Source organism: Leucopleurus acutus (genome assembly GCF_964270905.1).
Source record: "Leucopleurus acutus genome assembly, chromosome: 20".
Lineage (NCBI taxonomy): Eukaryota > Metazoa > Chordata > Mammalia > Artiodactyla > Delphinidae > Leucopleurus > Leucopleurus acutus.
The window spans coordinates 55,525,840-55,539,452 of record NC_139162.1 but is presented as its reverse complement, the minus strand read 5'-3'; the positions used below and the strand labels follow the sequence as shown (position 1 = coordinate 55,539,452).

Below are 13,613 nucleotides of genomic sequence, written 5' to 3'. Positions count from 1 at the left end.
TTGGGTCCATCATTCTCTTCTCTCGTCTTCCACATCACTACACGATGGGTAGTCTTAGAACTCTCATCACACCAATTTGTGTCTAGGAATAGTAATGGCTACCACCAACTAAACCAAAACAAGGATGCGTGGAAGGGCGCGGAACCTGCGAACTATACCGCGCATGTCCCCTCGCGGCCACCGTCCCCACCCCGGCTTCCGGCTTACATTAAGAACGCCCACCGCGTGTTTGCGTAGGCGGAAGGGGGGGGCGGCTCAAATCACGCTCGTGGCGTCTATTGGCTGCCTGGGGACGAGGGAGGCGGGGCGAGGCCTTCGCGTGACGTTAAGACGCCACGATCCGGGCGTCGAAGCCCAAGGAAGACAAGAGCCAGCCGGGTGGGGAGCATTCCTGCGGCCGTGTTGCTATCATTTGGAGGCGCCGCTGACAAGTCCCAGGGGCATACGGACGAGGTGGGTGTACCGAGCGGCGGCGGGCGGGCGGGCGGAGGTGGCGTTTCCTTTTGGCCTTACACCCCGCGGGCCCTGAGGCCTCGGCGGCGGTTGGATCAACAGACGCCGCGCGCGAGCGACGACAGGGTGTGGAGGAGCCCGGGGCACTGGGCCTGCGCACGAGTGGTGGGGAGTGCGGCTGCGCACCCTGGCGCCTGCGCCGTCGGCCTCTGCACCCGCGCGCTCGGAATTCTTGGGCCCAGAGCACCCCTTTTCTTCAACCCCAGTTGACCCGGCAGTTCCTTCGGGAGGACCACGTTGACCCTGGCGACGGGCGGCCCTTGCGCTGTCTTCTTCCCCCCACCCGGGGACGTGGTGCGCACGCGCGGCTTGGCCGGGGCGGTGGCTCCGGGGCCAGTGGCGAGGATCCAGGCGAGCTCTTCCTCCACCCTAGCCCTCTTGTGCCTTCCCCGGGCCTGCGGGACGGCCAGGTGCCCCCTTGCCTCCGGCTCTCGCCCCAGCCCAGAAACCTCCGCCCTCCAGGCTCCCCCAGACCTTACCCCCACTTTTCTTCCTGTCCCGGGGCTCCACCCACTATCCCCACTCGTGATTCCCCCCACCTCCCTGCCCCCAACCCTTCCGCCCAATTCCGTTCGGTCTCTTCTTTATGGCTTGTCTTCTCTAGGCTTTTTTCCAGTTCCAGATTCCTTACATCTCCACTTCTTGTAGGATTTTCGGGTTCTCCAGCGGGACTCGCCTTTGAGCACCCCCATACTTCTCAGTTCCTCCCTCAAGTCTAGGCCCCCCAATTCTTGCCCCCAGGACATTCCTTCATGTTCTTGCTGTCCTGTTCTGTCCATCCCACTCCAAGTCCCTAAAGATGTTTTGGACCTCTTCGGGCGTCCCCAAAGCTTTCTCACCAGACCCCCAACCAAGGGGCTCGCCTCTTCTCTTTTCCCAGGTCTACTCCTGCTTCTAGGAACCTCCCATGTGCGTTTTTCTCTATCCTTAGGGGACCTTCCTGAAATTAGTCTTTTAAGAGCTTTTTAAGAACTCATTTCTTCACTCCCGGGATTCCTCTCTGGCACCCTCAACTTCTTCCTGCTCCAGGAGTAACTTCCAGAAATCGGCTTTTTCTCCCAGACTTCTCCATTCTCCAGTGTTCTCTTTTCTCAAGGCTTCCTCAAATGCTTCCCTCTTTACAGACTTTCTCTCAGGGGTCTTTCCAGGTCTTCCAGCCTGGAGGTTCACTTAGCCCTTGTTTATTAGAGCTTCTTCTCAGAAGCCATCTTCCTCCTTGCTCCTTGCCTGAGGTCCCCCACCCTGCCCTCTGACCCTGTCCCTGTTTCGGGGTTTCCCTCGAACCCTTCCCTTTCTTCATATGGGTTTCTGATCCTTCTCTTTCTCTTTGGGAAACTCATTTGGACTTCCCTGTTTTCCAGTCCTTTGTTTTCCACCTAGAGCGCTGCAGAGGGGCCAGGGTCTTTCCCTCAGGCTGTAGCCCTTTAATTCCACACCCAGAATTCTCTTCAGATTGTTCACCCCTTGGCTCCTTCTTTCTCAGACTCCCTTTTCTGTCTGGCTTCTCGTGAGCCCATTTGCTTCTCTTCCCTATTTGTTGACATGTTTCTTGCTCCCTCTGGAGTCTCCCTAATTCGTTCTTTTTCTTGCAGACAGTGAAAAAGCAGTCTGGCTCCCGAGGTCCACCCCGTACACCCCAGGGTCCAGATGGCGGCCAACGTGGGTGATCAGCGTAGCACGGATTGGTTAGTGAGGCTAGAGGGACGGGTCGGAGGGGAGGGCAAGAGGAAGCAAGACCCAGTGTTGTCTTCTGGATGGGCCGTCACACAGCATGGGGGGACATGATACCACAGCCCCTGGGGTAGGGATGGGGCCGAGGCACTCCTTTGAGCGTTCACCTTTCACAGTGCAGTGCTTGTTCCACAGAAGTGTGATGATTCACTCCGTGGACTGTGATTAAGAGGCAGCCTCCAACACTTAATACTCATTTATTTTTTTAATTCCTCGTTTTTTCCAAAACAGTGTGATGACTTTCTGACTGAGGTGCTATCAGACAGAATTTGTGGTTTCGTAAAGCATTTAGATCTGTTAGGCATCAGGTCTTGTTTTAAGTCTTGTGGTTACTGGTAATTCTTTGGTTTGAGTTTTAACGTCTGTATGTAGCAGGTATCTGCAAAAGTACCTTAGGTAGGTAATCGCATCTGTCGCTCACTGAAGACTGTGACGCAGAAACTGGCTGTCATTGTGTCACAGATTAGGAAATTGAGGCTCTGGGATTCAAGCCCTGGGGTTTGCCTGCTTCCGTCCTGCCCACCGTCTGCAGTGGAAGAATGGGCTGACTTGATGTCCCCTTTCTGCAGGTCCTCTCAGTACAGCATGGTGGCCGGGGCAGGCAGAGAGAGTGGCATGGAGACCCCCATGCACGAGAACCCCGAGTGGGAGAAGGCCCGCCAGGCCCTGGCCAGCATCAGCAAAGCGGGAGCTGCCGGCAGCTCTGCCAAGGCCAGCAGCAGCGGGCCCGTGGCCAGTGCACAGGTGAGCAGCGTCCCCTGCGCGGGCGTGGGGCACACGCACACACGTGGTGTCCTCTCGCATCACCAGGGCAGGGTGCTCTGAGGACATCCTGGGAGCCCTTGAGTAGTGAGTAGGGCACCATGTGGTCGTTGTCCCTGGGAATCCAGCCTGAGGGAGGGGTGCTCGTGTCCGGTGCTAGAGGTGGTGGCTCTCTGTGGAGAGATGTGTTCCCAGTTCTGTCCCTTGGCAGTTAACCACCAGTAAACAGACCTGCCCTGGTGGGGCCCTGATGGCACGTGGTTCTCTCCCCCCCACAGTATGTGTCACAGGCAGAAGCCTCGGCTCTGCAGCAGCAGCAGTACTACCAGTGGTACCAGCAGTACAACTATGCCTATCCGTACAGCTACTATTACCCTGTGGTGAGTGCCCACCCAGCCCGGCAGGGGCAGGCGGTGGAGGGGCGGAGGTGGGATCAGTCGGGCAGGGTCCGGGGCAGTGGGTGGATTGACCACAGCAGTGACAGCTGCTGGAAAACCCTCCCTGAGCTCATGGTCCACAAGGTAAATGCCCAGGTCCTTCGGTGGCCACCCACGCTGCCCTCCCTGTGCCCACGTTGCCACAGAGACTCCTCCCCCTCAGCACACACTGAGTCCACTCCCGCCTCAGCCCTTTCCTTGCGTGCCGACACTCGCTGTGCCCTCACCTAGCAGAGGGCTGCCCGAGAGCGCCTTTGGAGTGCGCTTCCTGGGACAGGCTTTCCTTAGAGTGGCATTCCCACTGCTCACCCTGCCACTCGGCTTCTCTGCTTGGCTTTTTTTTTTGTTTACTGCTGGCTGTGTTGGGTGTCTACTGTGGCATGTATTTTGAGTGCAAAGTTCATTCTGTCTTTACTTTTCATTGTATTATAGTGTTTAGATGGGTTGGTACTCAGTAAATAGTTGTTGAAGAGAGTGGAATGTGGGACACATGGAGGTGGTCATTTTATTTGGTAATTTTTCAGCATGAGGGAGTTGGGCGCTTCTATGTGGTGGAGTGAGGGAGGGTGAGAGATCAGTAAAGGATTGAAAACTGAGCAGCTGGGAGAGAGGGGCGGGTCTAGGCCTCTAGGGAAGGAATCGGCCCACCGCTAATCCTTCCCTCCTGTGCCCTCGCCAGAGCATGTACCAGAGCTATGGCTCCCCCTCCCAGTACGGGATGGCCAGCTCCTACGGCTCAGCTGCACCGCAGCAGCCGTCCGCAGCGCAGCACCAAGGGACTCTGAACCAGGTAACGCCCTACCCCGCCCCGGCTCACGTCCACGCACGGGGTGTGGCGGGCCAGCAGTGGGGACACCTGCGTTATTTAAGCTGCTCCTGCCCAGCAGTTCTTGATCTGAGAACGAGGAAGGCTAAGCTTAGTTTTTGAAACCAGGGTGGGTGTAGGGCTTGAGTACGGCCAGGGGGCTGAGGTGTTGGGGTGACGGTGGGAGCACTTTGTGGCGTGGCAGCCTTCTCCTGTGCTTTCCCCTCAGCACATGCCCACATGCATACAGTCTCTCTCTCTCTCACGCACGCACACACGCTCTAGCCTTGCACTTCACGTGCAGCTGGGAGGCGCGGTGGAGCTCCTGCCGGGGAGGTGGGCAGACCTGGGTGTGAATCCCAGCGCCCCGGTGGCCAGGTGGCCAAACTACAAGTCACGCTCTCTCTGCGCCTCAGGCGGTGCCGTCCGGCGGTGGTGGGGGTAGGGAAGGATCGCGGCTTTATCACCGGCTCCCGCAAGCGTGTGCCACACGTGTCTTGACGGGCACGTGACGTGCTCGGACAGTGACCGCCGGGGTGGGGGTGCCGTCGGGGGCGGATGCCGCCGCTCAGCAGTGGGAGCTGTGGGAGAGTAGTGCGGTGCCTGAGCTGCTGGGCCGTGGGAGGGGCGGGGCGGCTGTCGTCGCCGAAGCCCCCGCCTCAAGAGGCGCTCTGCGGGTGCGGGTGGCGAGGCGGGGGAGCGTCCGGCCGCGGAGTTGAGAGCTGAGGTGGCCGTGGACCCCGCGCGAGGGCCAGCCCGGGGTGCCCGCTCCTGCCTCAGCGGCTGCTCCGCCCACAGCCCCCGGTCCCGGGTATGGACGAAGGCCTGTCCTACCAGGCGCCCCCTCAGCAGCTGCCAGCGGCCCAGCCCCCTCAGCCCTCCAACCCCCCGCGTGGGGCTCACCCTTTGAGCAGCGGTCCGCAGCCAGGGACGGCCCCTGCCACGCAGCACAGCCAGGCAGGATCTGCCTCGGGCCAGGCCTACGGGCAGCATGGCTACAGCGAGCCCGCCAAGCCCAAGAAGGGCCAGCAGCTGTGGAACCGCATGAAGCGTGAGTGGCCTTGGGCCGCGGAGGGGAGGGGGCCTCACAGGACTCCTGGCGCGAGGCACGTGGGGTGCTTGGACCTTGCTTCGCTCTTGGGACCTCCCGGGGCGGTGCGTGGGGCCGCTCGGAATGGGCGCCCTTCTCTGGAGCTCAGGGCTCCTGCCCCAGGGGTGGGGGCGGGGCCGCCCACGTGGGCGGGGGAGGCCTCACCCCAGCTTTCGCTGCCCTCACAGCGGCCCCTGGGACTGGTGGGCTCAAGTTCAACATTCAGAAACGGCCTTTCGCTGTCACAAGCCAGAGCTTTGGCTCCACCACGGAGGGCCAGCACGGCAGCTTCGGTCCCCAGCCCAACCCCGAGAAGGCCCAGAACCACAGGTGACGGCCGCCCCCTTGCCCGGCCCCAGCCCCTGGGCACTGTGCTCAGCATCTGCGTGCGGCCCACTGGCACGGCCTGCTCCTTAGAAAGCAGAGAGCCCCCCTGCCCCACGGGCTCGCCCTGAGTGCCTGCCCGGGAGGGGCGGTGATGACGGTCCCACCTGGGTCGTGGGGTACCACTCCCCAACCGAGTGTCTGCACCTGTCCTCCCTCCGCCAGGGGGAACCTGTCCGGTAAGCCCGACGACTGGCCACAGGACATGAAGGAGTACGTGGAGCGCTGCTTCACTGCCTGCGAGTCAGAGGAGGACAAGGACCGGACGGAGAAGCTGCTCAAGGAGGTGCTGCAGGCGAGGCTCCAGGACGGCTCGGCCTACACCATCGACTGGAGCCGGGAGCCCCTGCCGGGGTGCGTGGGGCCGGGGGGCGCTCGGGAGGTGCCTGGTGCTGCAGTTGGAGACCTGCCATCCTAGGTGTCCGGGGCCCTGAAGGAGCGAGAGAATGGGGTCCTGGGGGCGGGAGGCTGCCGGGGTGGGAGTCCCGGGGGTGAGAGCGTGGAGGCGGGAGGTGTGCTACTCAGCGGCTGCCAGCAGCCTCTAGACACACAAAACCTTGGGATTGTCTCCCACCTGAGCGTCGTGTTAGTCGAGTTGCCTGGGTAAGTGCCCTTCCTTCTGAGCTTGTGTGTCCAGGGGCGGGTGGCAGGCGTTGGGGATGTCGGGGCGCCGGGTGGTGATGCCCTCCCCTGCTATATCCCCAGGCTGACTCGGGAGCCTGTGGCTGAGAGCCCCAAGAAGAAGCGGTGGGAGGCCCCTAGCAGCCTCCACCCTCCCCGGGGGGCAGGCTCAGCGACCAGGGGCGGGGGTGCCCAGTCCCAGCGAGGGACGCCCGGGGCTGGGGGTGCTGGCCGAGCCCGGGGCAGCAGCTTCGCCAAGTTCGGCAACCGCAATGTCTTCATGAAGGACCACAGCTCCTCCTCCAGCACCGACTCGCGCTCCCGCTCCTCCTCCCGCTCCCCGACCCGCCATTTCCGCCGCAGGTGCGAGGCCGCTGGGTGGCGGGGCCGGGGGCGGGGGGAGGAGACGTTTCAGGCCTCACCTTTGTGCTCCTCTGCACAGTGACTCGCACTCGGATTCCGACAGCTCCTACTCAGGGAATGAGTGTCACCCTGTGGGTCGCAGGAACCCACCCCCCAAGGGCCGGGGAGGCCGGGGGGCCCACATGGACCGGGGCCGAGGCAGGGCGCAGCGTGGGAAGAGGTGAGGCTTTGGGGGGCCGGGGAGGAGGGGCCGCTGGGAGGGGGAGGGCTGTGTCTGGGCAGCGGTGGAGAGGCAGGGGGTGGCGCCACGCCCGCCCCTTCAGGGCCCCTCCTCCCTCCCTCCCCCCCTCCCCAGGCACGACCTAGCCCCCACCAAGCGCAGCCGCAAGAAGATGGCGGCCCTGGAGTGTGAGGATCCCGAGCGCGAGCTGAAGAAGCAGAAGCGGGCGGCGCGCTTCCAGCACGGACATTCCCGCCGCCTGCGCCTGGAGCCCCTGGTGCTGCAGATGAGCAGCCTGGAGAGCGGCGGGGCCGACCCCGACTGGCACGAGCTGCAGATCGTGGGCACCTGCCCTGACATCACCAAGCACTACTTGCGTCTCACCTGCGCCCCCGACCCGTCCACCGTGCGCCCCGTGGCGGTAAGTGCCCCCTGGCAGCGAGGGCAGGTCCTCCCTGTGAGGCCAGCGCTGGCACCAGGCCTCTGGGGCCAACGCTGCGAGGATGGCAGAGGCAACATGGGAGGAGGTGGCGGGGCGGGCAGGGGTCTGGCTCGGGGAAGACCCGGGCCTGCCTGTGCACAGGGGGCCTGAGGCACCGAGAGATGAACTGGACCCAGAGCTTGTGCTTTCGGAGCCAAGTCCAGAGCCTGTGGCCTTGTCGGAAGGCTGGGCTGGCCTCTGAGCCTTCGCCTCGTGCTTAGGAGACTAGGAGAAGGAAGCCGATGTCCCCGGCCAGTGCCTGTGAGACACTGGGACATCCATGTCCCGAGGCCCGAGCTGGGAGCGGGGCTGACGTGTCCTCCCGGGGCGCATGCGCGGCCTGTGCTGACGCGGGAGACTGTGTGCACGCTTTTACTCTTAGGTTCTATTCCCTTTAATATCGGGATCAAGCCACTGGGTGGGTTTAATGTTGCGGCCTCCGCTTTAGGACCCCGAGTTTGTGGAACTGTGGCAGGTTTTAGCACATCCTGAGCCACAATTCACCTCCTTCCCAGGTTTTGAAGAAGTCGCTGTGCATGGTCAAGTCCCACTGGAAGGAGAAGCAGGACTACGCCTTCGCCTGCGAGCAGATGAAGTCCATCCGGCAGGACCTGACGGTGAGGCGGGGGCCGGGGAGGGGACCACACTGCTGGTCCCGCCCTGCTCCGGTGTGACATCTGCTCTCCCGCTGCCCAGGTGCAAGGTGTGCGCACCGAGTTCACGGTGGAGGTGTACGAGACCCACGCCCGCATCGCCTTGGAGAAGGTGAGGGGCTGACAGGATTCCCTCGGCTCCCCCCACCCCCGTCCCGGCCTCACTCTGCTCCTCCCTCCATGTCCTCCAGGGCGACCACGAAGAGTTCAACCAGTGCCAGACGCAGCTCAAGTCACTGTATGCTGAGAACCTGCCAGGCAACGTGGGCGAGTTCACTGCCTACCGGATCCTCTACTACATCTTCACCAAGAACTCAGGAGGTGAGGCGCAGCCCCGCAGAGCGGGGCGGCCGCGGGCCCCCAGGTCCTGGCCCTGCTCACCTCCTCGTCTCCGGCCGCAGACATCACCACGGAGCTGGCGTACCTGACGAGGGAGCTGAAGGCGGACCCTTGTGTGGCCCACGCCTTGGCGCTCAGGGCAGCCTGGGCCCTGGGCAACTACCACCGCTTCTTTCGGCTCTACTCGCACGCGCCCTGTATGTCTGGCTACCTCGTGGACAAGTTTGCAGACCGGGAGCGCAAGGCCGCCCTCAAGGCAATGATCAAAACGTATGTGAAGCTGAGCTCTCCCCCTGGCCCTCTGCTCTGCGGCCTCAGCGCCGCCCGCACCTCTGACTCCCCTGGTCTCCCTCCCTCGGGTCCTGGTCTTCTCTCCCCTTCTCTCCTCTCCACACTCGGCCCTCCCCTCTGGTCCCTCCACCTTCCAGCGCACGCACTGCGGGCCCTCCTCTGTGGTCCTGTTTCTCACTGCTCCGGGCTCCCCTGCCCCTTTGCCTCTCTTTACCTTCTGCTCGCATCACCCTGGACCCCACTTGGTCTTCTCCTTGCTCCGGGCTCCCCTTCCTCCAAGGCCTCTGCCCACCTTCTTCAGCGCTCCTGTGGCTGAGCTTCTGCTCTGTGGGGACGCCCAGCGAAGGCAGCCCTGCCCTTGGTAGCCGCGGTCTCAGGGACAAGGCCCCGCTCCCACTCGAGCTGTTTTGAGAGCCCAGGCGTGCTCAGGGACCAGGTGTGAGGCAGGGACCAAGCTAGGCCGGGACCCCAAAGAGCGCGGCCTGTGCTCACGTGCTCAGTCAGGCGGGAGACGCCCCCCGGCGACGGCAGGACACCTCTTGCGTTGTCACAACCGGGGTCCTCCTGGCCTCTGCTGGTGGAGGCCAGAGGTGCTGCTCAGTGCCCTGCAGTGCACAGGGCACCCCCAGCTGGGTCACCTGGCCGCAGTCAGTCTCGCTGAGGCTGGGAAGCCCTGGTCAGAGGACGTGGGGCCTTGAGTGCCACGTCAGTGTGTTGGGAGCCGTGGGGGTGGTTTGCAGCTGCGGAGGGACACTTACCCTGCAGCTTAGGAGACTCCTAGGATCCAGTTTGGGTCAAGCCGATATGAGGGCAAGGTGCGGGCCGGGGCAGGGGCCGTGGGAAGAGAGAGGAGGGAGTGGGGCAGACACACAGGAGGCAGGGCCGCGGGACCCGCTCTCTAAGCCAGGAGGGGTGAGGAGGCCGTGTACCTGAAGGACCCTGGGCTCCCCGGTGTGTCCTCCGCGGCCGCACAGGCTCTTCCTCCTGCAGTTTTCGGGCTTCTGCGCCGCCCCCCGGCTGTAGCCGGGCAGGCCACTGTCTCCTTCTCAGCACTTCCTGTTTCTGCCTCAGCCTGTGTGTGCTTGGCCAGTGGGAGGGCTCTGGCCTGTCGTTGGCCTCATGGTCTTGTGTCCCCCTGCTCCGGAGGGGGGTGCGGCTTCTCTCTGGCTCGCTGGGCCGGGGCCAGCCCCGTGTTGGGGGGCAGCAGGCTGTCCTGTGCCCCGCCCCCCATGGACTTCCAGGGCTGTGAGGAAGTGGGGGCTTCAGGCAGGACTGGTTTGAGCGTTTTCTGCCACTTACTTACGTCCTAGGTGACAGTGGCCAAGTGGCTCTGCCGCTGCGCTGTCCTCGGTGTGTGTCTGTAAAGGGTAGGGTGACAGCTGCTGGGAGGGAGCTCAGCGGGCTCACGGGGCGGTACTTAGAAGAGCACAGGCCAAGCCTCCTCTTAGCACTCCCACCCAGCTCAGGGCAAGCGGGAGGGGCGGGGCTCCCTGCACCTGGCCCCTGCCCCGGCCCCGTGGGCCCTCTCCTGAGGGGCTGCTCAGGCCCCGGCCAGCAGAGGAGCCAGCTGGGCCCTTCCCTCCTGTCCCCTCTCTTCCCGTCCCCCGCACAGGTAAGTGAGGGGGAGGGGGGGGCACAGCGAGGGGTTGGGGCCCCCCCCACCCCGGGCCCCCCCGAGCCCCTGAGGGGGGAGGCCGGGGCTGGGGAGGGGCCAGCAGGTGACATGCTGAGGAAACCTTCGGGTGCCCGAAGGGGGGCACCCACTCCTTGCTCGTGGGGCCCTCCCATGCCCGCCGCCCGCCTCATCGGGTTCTCCTCTTGTCTCCGTAGCTTCCGCCCTGCGCTGCCAGTCTCCTACCTGCAGGCCGAGCTGGCCTTCGAGGGTGAGGCCGCCTGCCGGGCCTTCCTGGAGCCCCTGGGCCTGGCCTACACGGGCCCGGACAACTCCAGCGTCGACTGCCGCCTCAGCCTGGCGCAGCTGCCGGCCTTCTGAGCACCAGCGCCGCCGGGGGTGGGGGGCAGGGCTGCAGCCCCCCAGCGCCGCCTCGGCGGGTTTTGTTTTTGAGCCGTGGACTTGGGTTGTAAATTAATTTGCGGGGAGTGGGCTCCAGGAAGAGCCACCAGCCCGGCCCCCATTGCCCACCGGGGAGTCTGTACAGAGATTTTTCTACATTTTTATTTTTGCCTCTGAGGGATGGGATTGGGGGAGGGGGGACAGCGGAGGGTTGGGGGCATAGTGTGTGGGGTCGTCTGTGTCCACCTTGCACCTCCACTAATGCTGTCTCAGTGTTTTTTCTCTCTCTCTCTCGAGCTTGTACTCCGGTAGCGACCCGGCACCCTGGCCCATCCCATGCCAGGGGGGCCAGTGGAAGAAGACAGGCCGCTCCGCCCGTGCCCGCCTGCGGCAGGGGCACCAGCACACCAGCCCGCTGCCCGCCGCCTCATCTGCCTCACCACAGACTCTTGTTGCCCAGCCCTCCGGGGCCTCAGTGTTTGGGGCGAGGGGAGCCGCGTAGACTGTGCCCTGCCCGCAGCCCCCGACCCCAGAAACGCCAACGCCTCGCCACCGCCAGATCCACACTGCCAGCCTGCACTGAGGACTCCGGAGGCCATCGCGGGACCTCGACGGCCGGGCTGCCTCGTCTGCAGTTGTATTAAGTTGTCTCCGTGTCCCTTCCCCTCTCCACCCCAATGTTTCTTCTGGTTTTTCCCCCTTTTCCCTCCCGCCGCCTCCTGCTCCCGCTCTCCCTTGGTTCAGCACAGGTAAAACGGTTACCCTCCCTCCCCGCCTCATGGATCACCAGCTCACGTCATGTTTCCTTCTCTTTTCTTTTTGTGTGTGTTTATTTAAGTTATTTTTTCTTCCTCCCCTTTTCTTTTCCGTCCTCCCTCCCTCTTCTGCCATGTAACTGGAGGATGTGCAATGAGTTTGCAAACAGCTGGACTGTCAGGCTGCTTTTTTTCCAGATGTTCCTCCTTTGCCTCCCCTCCCCCTCCTCTCCCCCTCCCCTTTCCTTCCTTCATTCTTTCCTTGGAGCACTGAGCACCATTTGGAAGCTTGAGAGAAACCAAAATTAAGAGAGAGAGAGAGAGAGAGAGAACACGCGTGCACGCTTTGTCCTTCTGCCCCGGGCTAGATTGCCTCCGGGTGTCTGGGTCCTGGCCTTTATTTCTTTGGGCATTGAGATACCAGGGGGATCTCTGCCACGGCCTGGTAGGTGCCCCCTGACCTCCCCACGCGGCACAGCCAGAGTTTGCCCAGGGGCTGGCTCCCCAGCTCCTGCCTTGGGCTGAACCCAGGCTTGGGGAGGCCGACTTGGGAACCCTGGGGCACCTTGGCCAGGGTGAGGTGGGGGTGTAGCCCCCTGCAGGGCTGCAGCACTCTCAGCCCTTCGGCCTCCAGCCTCTGGCTGAGCACTTGGGCCATGTTCTCCAAAGGGGGGTCGGGGGGCGCACAGAGCACACGAGAGCCCAGGAACACCAGGCGCCTGAACCTCAGCCTCTGAGGGACCTGAAGCCCGGGGTCCGAGAGCACGCCTCTGAGTGCGTCGACCGCAGCCGCCGTCTCCCCGGGGCCCGCCAGCCTCAGCAGGGCCACTGTCAGGTGCAGGGCCTGAGCAGGCACTGTGAACGCCGCGCAAGCTGGTGCATTTCGTACCAGTTCTTCTTGGACCTTAGCCACCCCGGCCTGCAGCTCAGCCTCTGTCACCATGAGGGCCACGAAGTGCGTGGGGCGGGGCCGGCGAGGGCCCACGGCCCCGGCTGCTCCACCGTCCACGGGCCAGACCCCGGGACCCCACTCCACTTCCGTCTCAGAGAGGCCTTCCGAGGGCCTTCCCGGGGCTACCACAGCCGGCAGCTTCCCACCCGGGGGCTCCAGGTCCCTGGCAGCGGCGGCGGCTGGCTTCAGCGCCCTTCTTGGCTGCATCCACGGGGAACCTTGGCCTCCAGGGCCGCCCAACTCCCGCTCCTGGATCCTCGATAACGTCCCTGCCAACGCCAGGCGCCCAGCTTCGGGGCCTCCGCCATCCGGGGCCAAGGCGGCCCGGAGTCCCGTCCAAGCTGGCTGTACGCGCCCTCCCGCACCGGTGCCAAGACGGGTCGCAGCTACACCGTTCTGTGCGCCTCCGGCCCCGGCCGTGTCCCCACCGCTGAGCGCACCTCCGGCCCCGTACGCGTCCTCGCCGTCACTCTCGTCTCCGGTCCCGGTCCCATGCACGTCCCCGCCCCTGTCTCCGCCGTCGTGCGCGCCCCCGGTCCCGTGCGCGTCCACGCCGTTGCTCTCACCTCCGGCTCCGTGCACGTGCTCGCCGTCGCTCGCATGCCCGGTCTGGTGCGCGTCCTCGCCGTCGCCCTCCTCTCCGACACCGTGCGCATCCCCGCCGTCGAGCGCGTCCAGGATGGTGGACCCGCGGCCCGCAGCCAAGCCCGAGCCGAAGACGAGGTCCGTACGCGAGGCGCGGTCCCACACCAGACGGCCGCGGAAGCGGAAGTAGCGCACCCGGTGCTGCGGCACGGCCAGAACGCCCGGCCCGAGCGCCGCCAGAGGCTCGTCCCAGCAGAAGGAAAGGAAGGGCTTCTCGCGCACACCCAGGAAGCGGTCGACGTAGCCCACGGAAAAGTCGGCCGGGTCGAGGCGCGGGTCCCAGCGGATGCGCTGGATGACAGCCGCAGCCGTGCGCAGCGGCGGCTTCTTGGCTTTGGCCTCTGCTTCGGGCTCGCCTCTAGGCGGCGCCGGCGCCCCGGGGTGGGGCTGGCGGCAGCGGGCACCGAAGCGGCAGCGGCCCTCCAGGAAGAAGCGGCAGGCCGGCGGCGGCGCGGGTTCCGCGCTGGGGGCCCCCACGGGCGGCTCCGGCCCTTCGGCCGCCGCCATGGGAGTGGGGTGCGGCTGGCGCGCTCGCCCCGCTCAGGCCGTTCAGCACC

At 64.5% G+C, this 13,613-nt stretch overlaps 2 protein-coding genes across 5 annotated transcripts; one reads left to right on the top strand and one right to left on the bottom strand.

Moving 5' to 3' along the window:
* Window positions 1–351: 351 nt before the first annotated feature.
* LENG8 (leukocyte receptor cluster member 8) lies at window positions 352–11,762 on the top strand. 4 transcript variants are annotated; one of them, XM_082863509.1, is made up of 16 exons: window positions 352–453; window positions 2,106–2,198; window positions 2,814–2,988; window positions 3,285–3,386; window positions 4,123–4,233; window positions 5,029–5,299; window positions 5,527–5,668; window positions 5,888–6,076; window positions 6,428–6,706; window positions 6,786–6,926; window positions 7,062–7,347; window positions 7,923–8,024; window positions 8,104–8,172; window positions 8,252–8,381; window positions 8,462–8,669; window positions 10,521–11,762. In XM_082863509.1, the coding sequence occupies exons 2-16, from the start codon at window positions 2,161–2,163 to the stop codon at window positions 10,681–10,683; spliced, it is 2,406 nt and encodes an 801-aa protein (XP_082719635.1). In that variant the 5' UTR covers window positions 352–453; window positions 2,106–2,160; the 3' UTR covers window positions 10,684–11,762. The 4 variants fall into 4 exon arrangements, with proteins under 4 accessions (XP_082719635.1, XP_082719634.1, XP_082719636.1 ...); XM_082863508.1 differs by lacking the exon at window positions 10,521–11,762 and having other exon boundaries at window positions 5,047–5,299; window positions 8,462–9,449; XM_082863510.1 differs by lacking the exon at window positions 10,521–11,762 and having other exon boundaries at window positions 6,638–6,706; window positions 8,462–9,449.
* Window positions 11,763–11,856: 94 nt separating this feature from the next.
* LENG9 (leukocyte receptor cluster member 9) lies at window positions 11,857–13,567 on the bottom strand (the record flags this gene model as incomplete). The annotated part of the gene is made up of 1 exon (XM_082863528.1): window positions 11,857–13,567. Exon 1 carries the CDS (start codon window positions 13,561–13,563, stop codon window positions 11,857–11,859), a length of 1,707 nt encoding a protein of 568 aa, XP_082719654.1. The 5' UTR covers window positions 13,564–13,567.
* Window positions 13,568–13,613: the final 46 nt, after the last annotated feature.